At 40.6% G+C, this 22,495-nt stretch overlaps 1 protein-coding gene across 15 annotated transcripts in view; it reads right to left on the bottom strand.

The window, feature by feature from the left end:
- Nucleotides 1–10,987: 10,987 nt before the first annotated feature.
- The window catches only part of SH3D19 (SH3 domain containing 19), a 209,590-nt gene continuing 198,082 nt past the window's right edge, over nt 10,988–22,495 (bottom strand). For all 15 annotated transcript variants that reach the window (XM_002694316.7, XM_005217479.5, XM_059876230.1 and 12 more), the window contains 5 exons: nt 20,772–20,974; nt 20,011–20,063; nt 16,793–16,979; nt 16,287–16,384; nt 10,988–12,963 (listed from right to left, as the gene is read on the bottom strand). In XM_002694316.7, coding sequence (XP_002694362.4) covers nt 12,847–12,963; nt 16,287–16,384; nt 16,793–16,979; nt 20,011–20,063; nt 20,772–20,974 — 658 coding nt within the window. In that variant the 3' untranslated portion in view covers nt 10,988–12,846. The remainder of the gene's footprint in view (nt 12,964–16,286; nt 16,385–16,792; nt 16,980–20,010; nt 20,064–20,771; nt 20,975–22,495) is intronic.

The following is a 22,495-nucleotide window of genomic DNA, read 5'->3' as shown; positions in this document are numbered from 1 at the left end:
CCTTAGGTAGTCTCAGTGCTACAGGGGTATGTTCGTAGTGCCCACTTCCAGTCCTTAAGCTGGCTGCTCTATCGTTTTTTTGTTGAAGGTTCTTTTTTGGTTGATTGCTCAGGAAGTGCATTTTCTGAGTTCTTGTATGTTGAATATAGTTTATCATTTGCTTTATACCTGAAAGTCACTTGTATTGGATCTAAAACCCTCAGCTTACTTTTTGAGCATCTTAATGATATTACTTCTATTTTCTTCTGGCATAAAGCATTGCTAATGCAAGTCTGATGATAATTTTCTATTCCTTGCAAGTCACTTTCTGGTTTTGGCTAAAGCCAAATAATTTCTTGTTTAGTCAAAGTCATATAATTTTATAAAATACTTCTTGGTAGTAGTCTGACAGAATAGTCTCAGGTATGCAGCATAGGCATACCTTGGAGATACTGTGAGTTTGGTTCAAGACCACCTCAAAAAAGTGAATAATACAACAGAGTGAGTCTCAGGAATTTTTTGGTTTCCCAGTGCATGTAAAAGTTACATCATCTATTAAGGGTACAATAGCACTGTCTTTTAAAAAAAAACCCTACATTAATTTAAAAATACTTTATTGCTAAAAAATGCTGAACATCAATGAATCTTTAGTGATTCTTTACCAGCTGAGCCACCAGGGAAGCCCTACTCAGGTAGATGTGCAAAAGGCCAGTTCTCTGACATGACCCAGTGGCACCAACACTCAGACTGCCCTCACACATGGCTCCATGTCCACTGTCATGGGCTGTGCACACAATAGATCTTCCTCGTGCATGACAGGCTCATGACTCCTGCCAGATTGGTCGGTTTGTCTTGATGTGGTTGGGGCTATATCACGCAGGCTGACTACTGACAGACTACACCGGTCCTTTGGTCACCTTTCTGGGCAGCTGCTGGTGCCTCAGCTCTACTGAGGCATTTTTAGGTTACAGTATTGCTGTCTCAGTCCAACCAGCTGACGGGCCGCACAGCTGCAGCACTTGAAACCAAAATGCCATATGTATGACGTGCTTAGTTTTCTGGACCACTTAGAATCTACGGGGCACTTTTTGTCGCAAAGGCCACCTGGCAAATTTGATATTTATTTAACAGCTGCCTGCTCTCCATGGATAGCATAGCCGAGCATTAAAAAGCTTTCTGACTACTCTCCTCCAGTTCTACATACCTGACTGGGTCACAGACTATGGCAATGCCCCTAAAAGGATCATCTCATCTTGGTTGCCTCAGGGGTGATAATCAAAGTCTGGGTGAAAGTAGGGATACCTGGAGAAAATATGAAATTATAGGTACAGATTTTGTGGCAGTGGAGGGAAGACAACCTTGGCACCTGGGAAGAAAACGAGGGAGGGAAGGGGAGTAATTAATGTACTACGGTCCAGAGATCATCATTTCTCAACTGTGGGCCTACTGATATTTCAGGCTGGATAATTCATAGTTATGAGGGACTGTCCTGTGCCATGTGGGATGTTGAGCAGTACTGCTGGCCTCTACCCACTAGATGCCAGGAGCATCTTTCCCCAATTTGTGACAGAAATGTTTAAGACACTGTCAGATGTCCTGTGGGACAAAATTTCCTGCAACTGAGAACCACTGCCCTTGATCCAAAGAATAGCAAGAAGAGATAAGAAAGCCTTCCTCAGCAATCAATGCTAAGAAATAGAGGAAAACAACAGAATGGAAAAGACTAAAGATCTCTTCAAGAAAATTAGAGACACCAAGGGAACATTTCATGCAAAGATGGGCTTGATAAAAGACAGAAATGGTATGGACCTAACAAGCAGAAGGTATTAAGAAGAAGTCGCAAGAATACACAGAAGAATGGTACAAAAAAAGAGTGTCACGACCCAGGTAATCATGATGGTGTGATCACCAGCCTAGAGCCAGACATCCTGGAATGTGAAGTTAAGTGGGCCTTAGAAAGCATCACTACGAACAAAGCTAGTGGAGGTGATGGAGTTCCAGTTGAGTTATTTCAAATCTTGAAAGATGGTGTCAAAGTGCTGCACTCAACATGCCAGCAAATTTGGAAAACTCAGCAGTGGCCACTGGACTGGAAAAGGTCAGTTTTCATTCCAGGCAATGCCAAAGAATGCTCAAACTGCTGCACAATTGCACTCATCTCACGCTAGTAAAGTAATGCTCAAAATTCTCCAAGCCAGGCTTCAACAATACGTGAACTGTGAACTTCCTGATGTTCAAGCTGGTTTTACAAAAGGCAGAGGAACAAGAGATCAAATTGCCAATGTCCGCTGGATTATCGAAAAAGCAAGAGAATTCCAGAAAAACATCTATTTCTGCTTTATTGACTATGCCAAAGCCTTTGACTGTGTGGATCACAATAAAATGTGGAAAATTCTTAGAGATGGGAATACCAGACCACCTGACCAGCCTCTTGAGAAACCTATATGCAGGTCAGGAAGCAACAGTTAGAACTGGACATGGAACAACAGACTGGTTCCAAACAGGAAAAGGGGTATGGCAAGGCTGTATATTGTCACCCTGCTTACTTACATGCAGAGTACATCATGAGAAATGCTGGGCTGGAAGAAGCACAAGCTGGAATCAAGATTGCCGGGAGAAATATCAATAACCTCAGATATGCAGATGCCACCACCCTTATGGAAGAAAGTGAAGAGGAACTCAAAAGCCTCTTGATGAAAGTGAAAGAGGAGAAAGAAAAAGTTGGCTTAAAGCTCAACATTCAGAAAACTAAGATCATGGCATCTGGTCCCATCACTTCATGGGAAATAGATGGGGAAACAGTGTCAGACTTTATTTTGGGGGGCTCCAAAATCACTGCAGATGGTGACTGCAGCCATGAAATTAAAAGACGCTTGCTCCTTGGAAGGAAAGTTATGACCAACCTAGGTAGCATATTGAAAAGCAGAGACCTTACTTTGCCAACAAAGGTCCATCTAGTCAAGGCTATGGTTTTTCCAGTAGTCATGTATGGATGTGAGAGTTGTACTGTGAAGAAAGCTGAGCACCAAAGAATTGATGCTTTTGAACTTGTTGGAGAGTTTGGAAAGTCTTTTCTTTGTTGGAGAAGACTCTCGAGAGTCCCTTGGACTGCAAGGAGATCCAACCAGTCCATTCTAAACGAGATCAGTCCTGGGTGTTCTTTGGAAGGAATGATGCTAAAGCTAAAACTCCAGTACTTTGGCCACCTCATGTGAAGGGTTGACTCATTGGAAAAGACTCTGATGCTGGGAAGGATTGGGGGCAGGAGGAGAAGGAGACAACAGAGGATGAGATAGCTGGATGGCATCACCGACTTGATGGACATGAGTCTGAGTGAACTCCGGGAGTTGGTGATGGACAGGGAGGCCTGGCATGCTGCAATTCATGGGGTCGCAAAGAGTCGGAGACAACTGAGCGACTGAACTGAACTGACCCTTGATCCAGGGCTTCCCTGATAGCTCAGTTGGTAAACAATCCGCCTGCAATGTAGGTGACCCTGGTTCGATTCCTGAGTTGGGAAGATCCCCTGGAAAAGGGATAGGCTACCCACTCCAGTGTTCTTGGGCTTCCCTGGTGGTTCAGCTGGTAAAGAATCCGCCTGCAATGTGGGAGACCTGGGTTTGATCCCTGGGTTGGGACGGTCCCCTGGAGAATGGAAAGGCTACCCACTCCAGCATTCTGGCCTGGAGAATTCCATGGACAGTCCATGGGGTTGCAAAGAGTCGGACATGACAGAGCGACTTTCACTCGCTCACCCTTGATCCAAAATTTCTATCTGGATCAAGTGGCTTGCATGCCTGCTCAGTTGCTAAGTCATGTCTGACTCTTTGTGACCCCATGGACTGTAGCCCGCCAGGCTCCTCTGTCCATGGGATTTACCAGGCAAAAATACTGGAGTCGGTTGCCATTTCCTTTTCCAGGGGAGCTTTCCAACCCAGGGGTCGAACCCACATCTTCTGCATCTTCTGCACTGCAAGCAGATTGTTCACCCACTGAGCCACCTGGGATCAAGTGGCAGTTGCAGCTAACAGTCTGACTTGCCACTGGGCTTGTCATAAACAGGAAAATTAATAGAGACATGGTGTCCTGTGCCTGGTGCCATCAGCAGTAGCTCCCAACTGCAAACGTGCAGATGTACCCAGAATAACACAATCTTGATTAAAACTGGCTGATCACATGCTTTTTACAATGGAAATATTTAATATTACAGCCAGGGGTATTACATAGTGATTTGATATTTGCATATATTATGAAATCACCACAATAAGTTACTATCCTCCCAAAGTTATTACAATAGTGACCATATTCCTTATGCTGTATATTACATTGGTTTATGTACTTTATAACTGGAGGTTTGTACCCTTTAATCTCCTTCACCTATTCTGCTCCACCCCTCCTGGGAAACCACAGAAAACTAGTTTGTGTCTGCAAGTCTCTGTGGTTTGTTTCTTATATTCTACTTAAAAGTAAAACCATATGTTTCTCTCTCTCTGACTTACTTCACTTAGCATAATATCCTCTAGATCCAACCATGTTGCCACAAATAGCAAGATTTTTTAATGTCTAATATTCCACTATATATATATAATGTCTAATATTCCACTATATACACACACACACAACACACCCACATCTTCTTTATCAGTCCTCTATTGTAAAAATGCTGCAATGAACACTGGTGCATATATCTTTTCAAATTCGTAAATACCTAGATTATACAGCAGTTCTGTTTTCAAAAGTTTTCAGGAAACTTCATACTGTTTTCATAGTGGCTGAATCTACTGACAATCCTACCAGCAATGAATGAGGGTTTCCTTTTCTCCACATTCCCAAAACCCTATTTGTCTTTTTGATAAAAGCCATTCTGACAGGCATGAGGTGTGGTTTTGATATGCATTTCCCTAACAGTTTGATACGCATCTCCCTAACAGTGTTTCATCAGAAACACTGGGCTGGATGAAGCACAAGCCGGAATCAAGATTGATGGGAGAAATATCAATAACCTCAGATATGCAGATGAAACCACTCTCATGGCAGACAGTGAAGAAGAACTAAAGAGCCTCTTGATGAAAGTGAAAGAGGAGAGTGAAAAAGTTGGCTCAAAGCTCAACATTCAGAAAACTAAGATCATGGCATCCGGTCCCATCACTTCACGGCAAATAGATGGGGAAACAGTGGCAGACTTTATTTTTTGGGTCTCCAGAATCACTGCAGATGGTGACTGCAGCCATGAAATTAAAAGACGCTTACTCCTTGGAAGGAAAGTTACGACCAACCTAGACAGCATATTAAAAAGCAGAGACATTGCTTTGCCAACAAAGGCCCCGTCTAGTCAAGGCTATTGTTTTTCCAGTACTCATGTATGGATGTGAGAGTTGGACTATAAAGAAAGCTGAGTGCAGAAGAATTGATGCTTTTGAACTGTGGTGTTGGAGAAGACTCTTGAGAGTCCCTTGGACTGCAAGGAGATCCACCCAGTCCATCCTAAAGGAGATTGGTCCTGTGTGTTCATTGGAAGGACTGATGTTGAAGCTGAAACTCCAATACTTTGGCCACCTGATATGAAGAGCTGACTCATTTGAAAAGACCCTGATGCTGGAAAAGATTGAGGGCAGGAGGAGAAGGGGATGACAGAGGATGAGATAGCTAGATGGCATCATGACTTGATGGACACGAGTTTGGGTAAACTCCGGGAGTTGGTGATGGACAGGGAGGCCTGGTGCTGCGTCCTGCAGCAAAGAGTTGGACACGACTGAGCAACTGACTGAACTGAATTGAACAATTAGTGATGCTGAGCATCTTCGTATGTGTCTGTTGGCCATCTGTATGTCTTCTTTGGGAAAATGTCTATTCAGATCCTCTGCCCATTTAAAAGTTGGCTTATTTGTTTGATGTGTTGTATGAGTTCTGTATATATTTTGAATGCTGTTGATCAGTAGCTAAGTCGTGTCCAACTCTTTGCAACCCCATGGTCACATGCCAGGCTTCCCTGTCCTCCACTGTCTCCTGGAGTTTGCTCAAGTTCATGTCCATTGAGTCAGTGATGCTATCTAATCATCTCATCCTCTGCCGACCTTTTCTCCTTTCGCTTTCAGTCTTTCCCAGCATCAGGGTCTTTTCCAATAAGCTGGCTCTTCACATCAGGTGGCCAAAGTATTGGAGCTTCAGGTTTAGCATCTGTCCTTCCAATGAATATTCAGGGTTGACTTCCTTTAGGATTGATTGGTTTTATCTCTTTGGAAGTCCACAGGACTTTCAGGAGTCTTCTCCAGAACTAGAATTTGAAACCATCAATTCATCAGTGTTCAGCCTTTTTTATGGTCCAACTCTCACATCTGTACACAACTACTGATAAAAACATAGCTTTGACTGTACAGACATTTGTTGGCAAAGGGGTGTGTCTGCTTCTTAATACACTGTCTAGGTTTGTCATAGTTTTCCTTCGAAGATGCAAGTGTCTTCAAGTTTCATGGCTGCAGTCACTGTTCACAGTGATTTCAGAGCCCAAGAAAAGAAAATCTGTCACTGCTTCTACTTTTTGTCCTTCTATTTGCTATGAAGTGATGTGATCAGATACCATGATCTTAGTTTTCTTAATGTTAAATTTCAAGCCAGCTTTTTCACTCTCCTCTTTCGCCCTCATCAAGAGGTTCTTTAGTTCCCCTTTGCTTTCTGCCATTAGAGTGGCATCACCCTCATATCTGAAGTTGATATTCCTCCTGGCAATTCTGATTCCAGTTTGTGATTCATCCAGCCTGGCATTTTGCATGATGTAAAACAGTGACAATATACAACCTTGTTGTACTTCTTTCCCAATTTTGCACAAGTCTGTTGTTCCATGTAAGGTTCTAACTGTTGCTTCTTGACATGCATACACGTTTCTCAGGAGACAGGGATATTCCCATCTCTTTAAGGATTTTCCATAGCTTGTTGTGATCCACACAGTTAAAAGCTTTAGTGCAGTCAATGAAGCAGTATATTTTTTTTGGAATTCCCTTGCTCTATGAGCCGACGAAATGTTGGCAATTTGATCTCTGATTCCTCTGCCTTTTCTAAATCCAGCTTGTACATCTGAAAGTTCTCGGTACATGTACTGTTGAAGCCTTGCTTGAAGGACTTTGAGCATAACCTTACTAGCGTGGAATATGAGTGCAATTGTCTGGTAGTTTGAACATTCTTTGGCAATGCCCTTCTTTGGGACTGGAATGAAAACTGACCTTTCCCAGTCCTGTGGCATCAGCGGAGTTTTCCAAATTTGCTGGCATATTGAGTGCAGCACTTTCACAGCATCATCTTTTAGGATTTGAAATAGCTCAGTTGGAATTCCATCACCTCCACTAGCTTTGTTCATAGTAACCCTTCCTCAGGCCCACTTGACTTCACACTCCATACCTGGGATAAGCCAGGTTATCCAGTCATTAAGACCTTTTTATATAGTTCTGTGTATTCTTGCCACCTCTTCTTATTCTCTTCTGCTTCTGTTAGGTCCTTACTGTCTCTGGTAAGGACCAGATATTTTGGATTATTTTCCCATTCAGTAGGCTGCCTTTTTGTTTTGTTCATGGTTTCCTTTGCTGTGCAAAAGCTTTTTAGATTGATGTTGTCCCATTTATTTTGGCTTTTATTTCCCTCGCTTGAGGAGATGCATCCAAAAAAATACTGCTGAGACCAACATCAAAGAGCGTCCCCTCTCTGTTTTCTTCTAAGAGAAGTTCTATGGTGTCAGGTCTCACATTTAGGTCTTTAATCTGTTTTGAATTTATTTTTGTGTACAGAGTGAGAACGTAGTCCAGGTTTTCTGACACTATTTATTGAAGATGTTATCTTTTCCCCATTGTATTGTTGCTTACATTGACTTAATCATCCACTTAAGTGTGGGTTTATTTCTGGGCTGTCTATTCTGTTCCATTGACCTATGTGTCTGTTTTTGTGCCAATTCCATACTGTTTTGATGACTGTAGCTTTGAAAGTAGTTTGAAATTGGGGAGTGTTAAAGCTCTAGCTTTGTTCTTCTTTCTCCAGATTGTTTTGATTAGAGTATTTTGTGTTTACATACAAATTTTAGAATTATTTTTTTCTAGCTCTGTGAAAGATGCCTTTGGTATTTTGATAGGGATTGTGCTGAATCTGCAGATTGTCTTGGATTGTATGGTCATTTTAACAACATGAGTTCTTCCAATCTGTGAGCATGGTATATATTTCAATTTGTGTTGTCATTTTCTGCCATCAATGTCTTATAGTTTCCATACTATAAGTCTTTTACCTCTTTGGTTAGATTTTTTCCTAGGTATTTTATTCCTCTTGATGCAACTGCAAATAGGATTGTTTTCTTAATTCCTCTGATAGTTCATTATTCATCTATTGAAATACAACAGGTTTCTGTAATATTAATTTTGTATCCTGCAACTTAACTGATTTCATGTATTAGTCCTAACACATTTTTGGTTGTCTTTTAATGATTTTTCATATATAAAATCATGTCATCTGCAGACAGGTTTACTTTTTTCCTTTCTAATTTGGGTTTCTTTTATGTCTTTTTAAAATTTATTTTTATTTATTTATTTCTGATTGCTGTGGCTAGGACTTCCAATACATTAAGATTGTCAGTCAATTCCTGCTAAAAAAAGAGATACAGAGGCTTCCCTGGTGCTTCAATGAGGAAGAATCCACCTGCCAATGCAGGAGACACAGGTTTGATCCCTGGTCCAAGGAAGAACCCACATGCCTTGGGGCAACTAGGCCCCTGCACCACAACTGCTGAGCCTGCACTCAGAGCCCAGGAGGCACCGCTGCTGAGCCCACACTCAGAGCCTGGGAGCCACCACTGCTGAGCCCGCACTCAGAGCCCAGGAGGCACCGCTGCTGAGCCCACACTCAGAGCCCGGGAGCCACAACTCTGAGCCCGGGAGCCACCACTGCTGAGCCCACACTCGGAGCCCAGGAGCCACCACTGCTGAGCCTGTGCGCGTGGTCTGTAGTCCACAACAAGAGAAGCCACTGCAGTGAGAAGCCCATGCACCTCAGCGAAGAGTGGCCCCTGCTTGCTGCAACTGGACAGAGCCTGTGGGCAACAACAAAGACTCAGCACAGCCCATACATACATTCATTTTTAAAAAAGAGGACAGAAAACCAGTGGGTAATTCTCCTTCCTGAATAATGAATCTGAATTATTCTCCTGAAAAAAATTTAATTGAGTTATTGCCTAATTTGTAGTATTTGAAGATAAATAATCCATGGTATACATACAATTAGGATTCCTTAAAAATAAATCCAGATTGTGGCCCAGACTCAAATATAAACTTATTATACGTTTATAAGCAATTGAGTTTATAAGTTATAAGCAATCAAGTTGATCTATTAGAGTCCAAAATACTAAAACAACATTTTGTGCTCCACGTATATAAAAATCTCAGTTTAAGACTGCTCTGCTATTGCCAAGGGCACAGCCCTACAGACGCAGATCTTTCAAGATCTGACGTTCCAGGCATTCAAATACTTCCTATTACACAGAAAAAGGAGTCCCCATTAATGGATCAGTCCATGTTTGAGTTTTTAGGTAACATCAATATAAATAGCCTACATAAAAATTGAGAAGCCCAGCACAAATCTTTATTTCTTCTTCAAAGAAAGAAATTCAAGGTTTTACTCTCTGTAACTTATTCTAGTCATAAGTATTATATTCAAGAAGTTATAGTCTTGTATAATAAACCAATTCTACTTGTTTAACTACTAAAAAGAAATGTATCACTTTAGCATAACAAATATAAAAAATTCTGAATCAGGACTCAGTAGATAGGTTTTGCTTTAGGCTCTGCCATACCTGTATGACCTTAGGCAAATCATTTAACCTCTGCAGGTTGAGCTCTGACCTGCAGACTTCTGTGGTTTAACAGGATGAGACTGCAATTAGGTAAAAGGCCCCTAGATGGTGGTGGTGTTCTGAATTAGGCTTTCTATTTCCCCTCTACCCCATAATTACAGTGAAATATAAAGGAGTAGGTTAGAAAATTATTCCCTATTAAGTTCTGAAAAAATTCACTGCTAAGGATTCAATTAATAACATTCAAAATAGCACTGAATTATGAATCATATTGTCCAGTTACATTTGATATTAATTAAAAGGAATATACCACTAATGATTATATTAATACCAAATATCTCTTTGTAATTAGCCTATATCATCAGTATTTCTCTGGGCATATTTATCTAAGCTTAAGAAGCTGAACAAAAACTAAACAATTATTGTTAAGAGTATTGATGCATAACAACCCTGTAGAAAAATAAATTTTTTTTCAAATGCCAGTTCTAACAAATTCTGATAAATGTACTGATCTTTTTCATAATGAATATTTCAGACTGTTAAAAACCTGTGATTCCCATGAGCACAAATGACATTAACCACCCCCTCAGTCATATAAGCTAGAGCATCTTATAAAGAAATCTGTGGTCTTTTAGTGTTCAAAAGGGTAAGAATAACATATTAAATGACTTCTCTAGTTTAACCCACCAAAGAAAAAGGATTTGGAGATCCTAGTTTGCAGTGGCTTGGATGAACAATATTAGGTTTTCAACTAAAATTCCTGAAAAGAGCAAGAATACATTTCTATTTCTCCACTATGAGATTCACTGAGTATAAAAGTCATGTTCAATCAATACACAGAATAAGAAAGTACCTGTGAAAACTTACACCATGCTACCTTTTTACTTCTCATCAGCTGAGTAGGTAATAAATGACAAAAAATGTAGCATGATGGAGTGGAAGACATATAACTGCAAGTTTTGTTTCAACGAAGTTTTCTGTCAGTAAATTAAAGAGGAAAGATACTTGGATCATAGTGGCTCCAAAATAGTATCACTATTACATGAAAGTTATCCCTATCCCTCCAGCCAGCCAACCAACCAACAAGCCTCTATTGAGCCTATATGGTGCAAACGGCTAGAGATAAAAAGATAAGATATCATCTCCATTCTCAAAAACCTCAGTCTAGTATGTAAGAGAAATGCACTCTGAAAGTTCAGTTCAGTTTATTATAGTGTCAAGTAGATACACACCTATTGCACTTATCATTCTGCTGACAGAGGCCAAAATTTAAGAGGAATATTTTTCTCCAATAAAGCTAAGTTTTCATGATTTTTGATGTAAGATGTTAAGATTACACAGGCAAAGAAATATACCTCATGCCCTATCCCAGTCCCCCCGAGTCTCACCTTCCTGCTGTTATACAAGCTTGCTGCAAATAGGAATTTAGTTGAGACAATGCTTTAAGCCATCCATTTCTTATGAAATTACTCTTGAGTGATATTTGACCAGTTTTCTTTATTCCATCTTCTATACCCAAAACATGTTAAAAAAAAAAAAAAGAAACAGCTCCCATACCCTGAAATCAACTGTAACCATATACTGGAAAATGAACTTTAGTCAAAGACAAGGTAAGTCTCTCCTCCGGTACAGAACCCCAAATGGTGTTCACATAATGGTTTCATCACTTAACTGCCTAACTTTTTGTACAATGGAAACAAAAACAAAAGCAAAAAAGTGGCCCAGCATATGAAACTCTTCTCAAAAACAGAAGAAAGTTATGAACATTGTTGGGAAAGTGTTTTACATTTCCAATGAAATTCTATTCCATTGATCTGTTTGAAAGATTGTCTTCAACCAATATATTTGCCTTCAGCTGATAAATATTTGCCTTCAGCCGATAAGCTGTAATTGATTCAGTTTCACAATGAACCACTTTTTAGCTTTAAGACTTTCATCTTAAGCCTGGAGTGCATAACAATGGGTAGCAGGAAAGTGGTTTTTTTTTTTTACTCTAAAAACTGCAGGGATGAGCTGGGGGGAAAAAAACAACCCCGAAAGTATTAGCCTTCAGATTCTCAAATTATTTTTAGCTCTGGTTATATTTGGAAGAATGAGCTGCGGGTTTGGCATTGTTTTCCATCTTAACAGTTGCTCTGTATTCTGAGATATATATATGTGATTCATAATGTACCACTGTAACAAGACACAGCTTTTATGTATTACTGGGGTAACACAAAGAAAATGAATTTTTCTTTGAGTACCAGTAATTGTCAAAAGAATGATTACAGAATCAGAAAATGTGCTTTATAATAACCCTGTTAACATAAAGTATACACAGAGGAAAGAAAGAAGTACTGCAGGTATGTGAAAGAGTTAGTTCTATTAGCAAGGCTTTTCAGGGTGGTTTTGGTTCTTATGCATCAAATTTTAACCACTTTCAGACTCTGGGACAAAGGGAAAACATCTGGCAACACAGGAGCATTTGGTGACTGTGAGCTGATTCACCACGTGCTCACCAAGGCTCCACTGGTCAATGAACTACTCCCTTCTGAAACAAGGCTTTGCCCTGGTCATAAGGATAATGCTCTCAAGCTGTCAGAATTAATTTGAATGTCAAAAATGAAATTTAGGTTACCAACCATCGCCTGAGAGTTACAGCATGTAGAATAACAAATGTCCTCTTTTAAAACTGAAGTGAAAATTGAAGAAGCACGGATACTTTACTTGCGCTGATGAACACAGACGTCCAAGTGCAGTGTTCGCTTGTAAGTGTCCCAGTGCAGCCCTGTCTCCAGACGCTCTGCCGGGGGAGGGGCTGCCTGCCTTGCTCCTGCTTGATGTCCTCCTTGGTGGAAATGTGCGCATGGGTTCCATGCGCACGTTTCTAATGTGAGTGAAAGCTAACTACAAAATCAAGATGTTTTCTGCTTTCAGAAAATTCTAGTATACCGTATACAGCATCAATATTTCTTTCCGCTTAAAAAAATAGTGCAAAAACATATCTGATAGTCAAAGTGAGAGTTCAAGTGAGTTTCTGTGCCAAGGAGCACAGTCAAGCATCACCTTTAGCTAACTTGTAAAAACTGAATGTACGTTTTGGGAAATATTCCAGATTTTCCCATCAGTTCTCCACTCATCCAGTCATCATCGACAGATTCCAGCTCTGTTATTATGTCTCCAGCCTGTAGAAAAACAGGAATTGAAACTAATTATTAAGTTTCTGCTGAGTGTACACATGTTAAGCTGCTTCTTTTCCTCAAACCCCATTCCTCTGTCACTGTTGACTTTGTTGCATTTCCAGGTTGTATTTTGTGCCCCTCAAATTCACCACTCCTAATCTAAAATTATTTAATAAATAAAAATAACAGCTACCATAGTATATATAGAGAAATTTTTTCCCCAAATAACAATTATTTATCAGACACCCACTACGTGTCAGACACTTCTGGGCACTATGGATACAGCAATGAAGAAAGACCTTATTCCAGAGGTGGGAGACGAATAACAGCCAGCAGAGGCGGGCAGAAAGTGTGAGCTGCCACCGCATCGGCAGTCTGGGGAGGCCTCATCCCGGGCGACGCGCAAAGACTTGCTGGCGAGAGGGGCTGTATGCTCACTGTATGTGTGCCTCGTCCTTTTCTGTGTGGTTTATGGGAACTCACTCATTTATTTTATTTTTATTTGTTATCAAACTAAGAATAGTGAAAATTAACTCATTTAAACAATACTGCAGTCCTAGAAGTGGTACTATTGTTTCCCCATTTTTGAGAAATATTTTTATAGATTTCCTTATTTTCTAGAAAAGGAAACTGAAACTCCGAGGGATTACGTGACTTGCTCAGTGCTGCGTGTCGGTGAGTGGTAGGAAGAGGATTCATATCTAGAGTGATTCCAGGGCCTATCCAGGAATCATAATGGATAACCTAATGTTAACCATTAGGCATGCGGTCACCACATTATACAGTCTGCCTTTCTACTTAGACAGGTTTTTACTAAAATGGCCTTTTCTCAGCCTCCTGAGCATTTTGTGCTCTGCATCTGTTCTTCCACATAATGGCATTCTCCTCTACCGTTTGGCGCAGTCCACTCCTCCACGGCCTTAATATCACACTGCATCCTCCCAGTCCCTGACTCAGCACGCGATTGGCTTCCCTGGGCTAGTCAAAGGGCTAGGTGTCTTACTCCTGTATGAATTATACTATCTCAACAGATGAAGACATAAGTTTTGAAATTATCTCCTGAAACTATTTTGTTCTTTACGGTTTCTAGCCATTTCCTGGAACCTGAGTTTAAGATTCTGTAATGGTCCAAGAATACCCTGGCTACTTTTAAGGATATCTTTATCAGGTTAAATGGATTTATTTGTAGCCCTAGGACACTGCCCTTTGGAAAAATGGTTTGATTTAAGGCCATTCTTAATGGAAAATGCTGACAATCTAATGTCATTAATTTAGTTTACTCTGCTAAAATATGTAAAAATTTGGCATTTAAAGTTTCTGTTGTAAGTTCCTTCTGGTTCCTAAATTATAATCCTTGACTAAAACTATTTTTCTTTTTTTTGGTGTTGTGCTTATTTTTTTTTAATTTTATTTTATTTTTAAACTTTACAATATTGTATTGGTTTTGCCAAATATCAAAATGAATCCACCACAGGTATACATGTGTTCCCCATCCTGAACCCTCCTCCCTCCTCCCTCCCCATACCCTCCCTCTGGGTCGTCCCAGTGCACCAGCCCCAAGCATCCAGTATCGTGCCTCGAACCTGGACTGGCGACTCGTTCCATATATGATATTATACGTATTTCAATGCCATTCTCCCAAATCATCCCACCCTCTCCCTCTCCCACAGAGTCCAAAAGACTATTCTATACATCAGTGTCTCTTTTGCTATCTCGTATACAGGGTTATTGTTACCATCTTTCTAAATTCCATATATATGCGTTAGTATACTGTATTGTAAAACTGTTTTTCTTAGCTCTGATTCATATATACATACATGCCACATGTGTTTTCTGAGAGCTAGGACAATTTTAAAAAGTTTTATTTACTAATATTCTGTGGATATTGAATAAAATATTAATGATCAACAATACTTAAAATGGTACGGCATCCCTTAACTAAAAGACTCTAGAACTATCTCGCTTACAGTCAGGCATTTGTAAAAATGCCTGAAGACAACCTATTTTCTGGATGATTATACTGACATAACCTAAATGAAGGCCAAAACTGAAGTCTGAATCCAGAGGGTTCACTCACAGTAACATTATACTTGAGGATAAAAGGAATTAATTTTGAGCCATTGACTCTCAAGATTGAAAAGGACTAGGGCAACAGTTTCTAAACATTTGGATTTTATGGACCAAGAAATTAAAAAGAGAAAGAAACATATAGGGTTACCAATTATAATTTTGTGTAAGAAATATGTATCATTTACTAGTAATATTTTATAATGGAAATGACATTTTAATATGAAAAAGAAATTCTCAGAAGAAAGTAAACTCCATCACAAAACAGAAAAGTTAGCAACCTTATACTGACATATCTCAGCATGCCCACCTTTCTCCATGACTCCCCTAAAGCCTCCACATCCCCAGCCATCGCTGTTTTCCTCATTTTGTTGTATACAGGTGTAAACCTTATGTGGGTACCCACTGTCTTAAGTCTCATCTTGTCCAGTCACTCCTGGATACTCTAATTCCTCTGAGTATCTCCAATGATGGGGAATTTCCCACTGCCTGACAACTCTTCTGACAGCATCTGGCCCAATACCACAGTACTGCCCTGGGTACGCTCCTCTGAGCACAATCCACCTGTGGATGTGGAAACAGGATCATGCAAGTATTCTGTTTAAGATTAAGGTTAGGCTTTAGGCTTCTTAAAAAACCCTCCTCAAAGTACCTTAATCTTTTGGGGTCACTACCCAAAGTCTATTCAGTATCTCTGTGGACAAGACTCCAGGGCCTTGTGAGGCACTGCTGCAGAGGCCAGCTGTAGCAGGGGCCACCTGGCTTCCCCACTGGTTTCACGACGCGACAGCAGCAGGCTGCAAGGGCCCTGCAGGGGATCATCCCTTCTTTACTTTGGCTGAGCCGCGTGGCATCATGGGATCTTAATTCCTGAACCAGGGATCAAGCATGTGTTCCCTGGAGTGGAAGCACAGAATCTTAACTTGGAGACCACCAGGGAAGTCTGAGGACTGTCCTTTACTAGGGCTTCCAGTGAAACCTCCAGCATTAGTGAGATCGCATGTCATAAGGCTGAGGAATAAGGAATTTGTTAGGCAACTGTGGGTCTAGCAATATCAATAAGACTTTAAAGTACTTAAATGATCTGCTGATAATATACATTTGCCCTAATCACTTTTCTAATCTCATCCTTAAGAATGAGGGTCTGAGATCTGTTCATTCTTGATCAGTGATCAATACTCCATGCAAGTGTTCACCCTGAAAACATTTCAAAATTTACAGCTGCTTAATGCAGTTACAAAAGAGATACACATTCTGACCTTGAAGGAAAGCTCATCTTCATTCTCCCCATGGAAATCATACAAGGCTTTGGCCTTCCTCCCCTTCAGTGATAAAGCAGCCACACCTTTTGCCTCAGCTATGAAGACACCAAAAATTCAAATACATAGAAAGTCATTGACTAAAACACAAATCAAACATTTTAAGAAATCCCCTCGTCACTTCCAGGACATAATATTTTCAATTAATTTTGAATTTATTTTAACTTGCAAAAAGATGAAGGATGTTCTCTTAGCAGAAAAAAAATTACAGAAAATATATTCAGGAGATAAAACTAGCCATTATTGATTAAAGGTATCTTTATCTCTTTTTCCCCCATAACTTCAACAAATTATATGCAGAAAGTTTGCATAACTTTATGAATTAACTTTCAAAAACAGGCAAACAACTGAAATTGAGCACGGCCAGAGGGACAAGAAATCTGTATCATTTCAAAGGTCTTGGGGGTCCCCTTGGAGGGTAAGAGCCTCCCGGGCAGCAGTGGTACCTGAGCAGGGCCGCACAAAGACGGCAGGGAAGATGCCCTCTCGGTCCCGCAGTCTGCCTTTGTACCAGTCGGAGTCCACTCGCTCCAGGATCAGGATCCGGTCTCCCCTCTTGAAGGATAAGTCTTCACTGGTCTCTGCCATGAAACTGTGCAGAGCTTCGCACCATTCTCCACAAAGATTGTTCTCCTGTTACAAATCAGTTTGGTAAGAAACATGAAATTTTATTTCAGATTAATTTTCACAAAGCTTAAAAAGTGGTGGCAAAAAAACTAAGGGGTCATAACATTTCAAAGTCTGAGGGCCACTTTAAATCACTCAATACCTAACGTCACTAGTGAGTTTCAGAAATTAAAGCTCCCAGTAACTTTTTCTTAAAATTCTAAATGACATGTGATAAAATTTGTGACTTTTGCTTTTAAGGGATATATAATGCTTAAGTAAAAGTTTCTTTCTAATTACAGTCTATGACATTGTGTGTGCTAAGTCACTTCAGACATGTCCGACTCTCTGCAACTCCATGGACTGTAGCCTGCCAGGCTCCTCTGTACATGGGATTCTCCAGGTAAGAATACTGGAGTGGGTTGCCAGGCCCTCCTTCAGGGGATCTTCCCAACCCAGGGACTGAACCTGTGTCTCCTGCAATGTCTTCTGCATTGGCAGGTGGGCTCTTTACCACTAGCACCAACTGGGAAGCTCATGATCTATGACATTACTTACATTAAAAAATTAGATAACAGCTTATCATATTTGTATATAGTATTTATGACACAAGAAAACATTCTGGCAAACATATAATTTTCCTTTTTTCTTTTTTTTTGGCCACACAGTGCAGCTTGTGGGATTTTTTTTTTTATTAATTTATTTTTTATTGAAGGATAATTGCTTTACAAGCTTGTGGGATTTTAATTCCCAGACCAGGGATTGAACCCAGGCTCTTGGTATTGGAAGCCCAGAATCCTAACCACTGGACTTCCAGGGAATTTCCAAGCATATAATTTTCAGTGAAGCTCTTTACCTAAATTAGGAAGGATCAGAATGGGCAGTCTGTTAATTCCCAGGTCTTTACCTGGTGACTCAGCAACAAACGATCTGCCTGCAATGCAGGAGATATAGGTTCCATCCCTGGATCAAGAAGATCCCTGGAGGAGGAAATGGCAACTCACTTCAGTATTCTTGCCTAGAAAATTCCATGGACAGAGGAGGCTTGGTGGGCTACAGCCCATGGAGTTGCAAACAGTTGGACACGAGTGTGCACATGACTGAACAGTGAGCACACCACCTGGCTGAGAGGTTATCGGACCCCATGGCCCAAGTCTCCATCAGTCCACACTTCTAATTTTTCAAGTCACAGTTCGCTTCAAGGCTGGCAGGGTAACCACCTGGCGTGATGGTTCATGCTCCAACAAGAATGCTTTTTGCTGCAAACACATCATAAGAGGGTTCTGCTCTGTGACAAGGAGTCTCTGCGAACTCGGATGGGAGCCCTGTGTTCAAGAAGCTCAAGCAGGGAGGCAAAGATTACACTAAGATCAAAAGCTTAGAGCCAGATGGGCCTGGGTTCCAGACCAGTTCTGTCACTCCCAGTTAACACAGGGCAAGGCGTTTCACTACGCTAAGCCTTAGCTTCATCTTAGGGCTCACGTGGGGTCAAACGAGGTGTTGCATGTAGACTGCTCAGCACAGGGCCTGGCACACCTTAAGTGCTCAGCAGTTGATGGCTTCAAAGAGAAACAACCACTAAGCAAACAAAAAGCCTAACCCTCTCCTCTTGTTCCCGCACTTGAGAAACCAACTCTACAGAAGAGTCCTTGTCACTCCTGGGCAACAGTGGCCACCATGAGGACGTTTCCTTTCGAAGAACTGTGGTCACTTTCTTTCCTGTTTAACGATCAGTGGGGGGATGAAAGAACTGAGACACACAGCCCAGTGACCCCTGACATTGTGACAAACAACGACCCTGTCGGGCTCGTCTCCTAAAACCTGTCACAAAAAACGATGGAAGTCACTCACACTCCTGTCCAGTTTGAACTTTGGAAGTCATGCTAAACACTAAAAATTTTACTACATTTTTTCTCTCTCCCACTATAAAAATAATGCAAATGTTCCTGAACATTTGGCAAGTTCAGAAATGTATGAAGAATGGGAAATATACCCAAACTCCAGTACTTTGGCCACCTCATGCGAAGAGTTGACTCATTGGAAAAGACTCTGATGCTGGGAGGGATTGGGGGCAGGAGGAGAAGGGGACAGCAGAGGATGAGACGGCTAGATGGCATCACCGACTCAATGGACGTGAGTCTCAGTGAACTCCGGGAGTTGGTGATGGACAGGGAGGCCTGGCGTGCTGCGATTCATGGGGTCGAGAAGAATCGGACACGACTGAGCGACTGATCTGATCTATAATGTTAACCACCTAAGGAAACTGAATGTTAACAACTTAAATACATTTCCTGCTAGTCTTTTTATGCTGTATATTCAGTTTCACTATATGTTTTCCTCCCATGACATTTACTTTACAAATCTAGTTTTTCATGGCCTCAGAACATTTTCCCAATAATGGCTATATTCAGGTTATTTCCAGTTTTTTCACATTATAATAACGCCACTATGACCATCTTTGTGACTAAAACCTTGTCTCATTTTTCATCTTTAGGGTGAGAGATAAAAACAATAACAATAATCTGTACTTTTCCTCTTTTAACAATCACTTACCTGTAATTACTTGTTTGCTGTTGTTGTACTGAATCTTTGGTTAACTAGATATGTGAAATGGTATTTTACTGTCTCCTTACAAGGCCTTTCTTTGATTACTGTAAGGTTAAATGACTTTCTTAGGGACTTCCCGATGGTCCAGTGGTTAAAACTCTGTGCTCCCAACACAGGGAGCATGGGTTTGAGACCTGGACAGGGAACCAAGGTGCGCGGCCAAAAAAACCCCAAAACAAACCTTGTTTACTATCAGCCACTTATACTATCTCTTTCATGAACATCCCAATAATGTCTCTTTCCTCATTAATTTTTATCAGTGTTTGTATGTTTTTCTAATTCATTTGTATGATGAGCTCTATGAGCAAGAAAGGCATTGATCACCTATTTACCTCAAATATCTGCTACACGAATTAAAAAATTAAACACTGCTTTTGATAATTATGATTTTAATAGTCCTCCCAGAGATAAAACTTGGCTTTCACCACAGTTATCTATTCAAGCAGCCTACCTGAGAATTTGCACCAGAATCTTCTTTTTTGGTCTTTGGTGGTACCTTTGTGCCTATATTTTAAAAGAAAAATCAAAACTTGAGATGTAAAGACCACACAGCATTGGGGAAAATCTTTCAGAGGAAAGTAAAAAGTCTGGGATTCCAGATCAGTCTCTTCACGTACTGGCTACTAGCTTTGCCAGGCCAGTACAAACTACATTCTCTGGGTTTGTTTTCTTTACTGTAGACTGAAAGAGGAAACGCATTAGTTATACTCTACAGGCCATTTCTGTTTAAAAGTTGATGATTCTTTTTTTTGCCATCTCTAATATGAAGCTTCCCTGATAGCTAATATGAACGGCTTCCCTGATAGCTCAGTTGGTAAAGAACCCACCTGCAATGAAGAAGACCCGGTTCAATTCTTGGGTCGGGAAGATCCCCTGGAGAAGGGAAAGGCTACCCACTCCAGTATTCTGGCCTGGAGAAGTCCACAGACTGTGTAGCCCATGGGGTTGCAAAGAGTTGGACATGACTGAGCAACTTTAGTAAAAAAAACATGAAGCTACTGCTAATTATCTAAAATGCAAATGCCAGCTCTTTGAGAGACTGCCCCAATAATGACTATCCCCAACATGACAAATACCATTTAAAAATCATTTTTCCTTCTACCCTAAAAAATATGGCAATATGGATTATTATTCAACTTAAGTATTAACCTATTACCTGGTTTATTTGAATTAGGATAGTACACAATAAAAAGCCATATTCTCAATACTCACTTAAAACATTTGTACCAGAAGTGGGATGATCCTCAATGAGTTCCACAAAGTTAAGGGGGAAGATTCCAGATCTGTCTCCAAGTTCTCCTCTCGCCCACTCATCATTCACATACTCTTTAAGAATAATAATTTCTCCCTCTGAGAAACTTAACTCGTCCTTCTGGTCTCCAATATACTCAAATCGAGCAACACACCTTGGGCCTCTGAAGAAAGAAGATCACATTTGTGGGTTAAACTAGGCACTACTAACTTTCAAAATGCCTGGAAACCCTCATTTAATCCTTCAGTGAATATTTATTTTGTATTTACTTTGGAACAAGATATACTAGGCATAATTTAAAATTTCCATGAAAAAGAATAAGCTACATTTCTAAATGACAGTCCTTACTTTGTAGATTCGAGCCTGTTTCACTCAGAAAGGCTAAAGTCAAGGTTTCTAGCACATGCAGAATGCCAGATAAGCAGCTGGCGGTTGGTTTAGGTTGTCACACCTTTTGATCACCTTTTCAGGACAGAATCCCCCCAGTCTCCATGTTTTTGTATCCCTGGGCCACAGTAATCCAGGGCCGAGTCTGAACCCTCTCAGTCATAAACACACTGAGTTTAGAAGTATTAATCCTGAGGATCTCAGGGCAAGACATCAAACTTTCATGGCAGAAATGCAATGGGCATCAGCTGGGCAGGGTAGATGCTTAAGACATGCTGAATCAGTGAGTTCTGTATATAGATGAATGGTCTTCAAAACTAGGAGGTTCAAAGAAAACACACTCGGCACATTATCTTATAACATTTAATCTTATACCTAATACTGTTGTTTTAAAGTGATTTTTGTATCTCCTTTAAAAAGGCTTCATTTCTGAGAATTGGAACAATCCTTAAATGATCTGCAATTCTGACTGATAATAAGATAAAAACAGAGATGAAATTGCATCCCTCGAAGACATGACTGTATACCAAACCTTCGACTTGAGGCTTCAGAAAGGAAGTTTCAACGGCAATGACAAAGGAGAGGCAATTGCCTGAAAAGAAAAGGTTGGTACTGGCTGCAATCAAAGTCTGATTTAAGTCAGGTCAGTGGATCAACAGCTATGAAAGCCGACTTCAAATTCAACCTGCTGACACAGTGAACACTGCTTAAAAACAGGAGAAAAGCTGAACCTGAAACAGAATTAAACTATTGTGGCCTCAGAAGCTTTCTTATTTGTGATAACCTTTGCATTTATTTTCTGAAGTCCTCAGAGAGCATATCTTCTTATGTCTGACCTATTCAAAGACAGGTTTACAGTCTTCAGGAAGTACTGCATTCTATTAATTTGCTCATTTAACTGGAATATAAAGTTGCATTGTGGCAATGTTTTAAATCACAAAGGAGTTACAATGATGCAGAAAAGGATACATAAATTCACAGAAAGGTCTTCAAACATAAAAGAAGCCTCCTCCAAATTAACTCCTCCTTTACTTTCTTCTGCTGCTGCTACGTCGCTTCAGTCGTGTCCGACTCTGAGCGACCCCATAGACGGCAGCCCACCAGGCTCCCCCGTTCCTGGGATTCTCCAGGCAAGAACACTGGAGTGGGTTGCCATTTCCTTCTCCAGTGCATAAAAGTGAGAAGTGAAAGTGAAGTCGCTCAGTCGTGTCTGACTCTTAGCAACCCCATGGACTGCGGCCCACCAGGGTCCTCCATCCATGGGATTTACTTTCTTCTAGATACTTTCAAAAACAAA

Source organism: Bos taurus, chromosome 17 (assembly GCF_002263795.3).
Source record: "Bos taurus isolate L1 Dominette 01449 registration number 42190680 breed Hereford chromosome 17, ARS-UCD2.0, whole genome shotgun sequence".
Lineage (NCBI taxonomy): Eukaryota > Metazoa > Chordata > Mammalia > Artiodactyla > Bovidae > Bos > Bos taurus.
The sequence above is the reverse complement of the archived record's forward strand: the minus strand, read 5'-3'. Positions and strand labels throughout refer to the sequence as shown.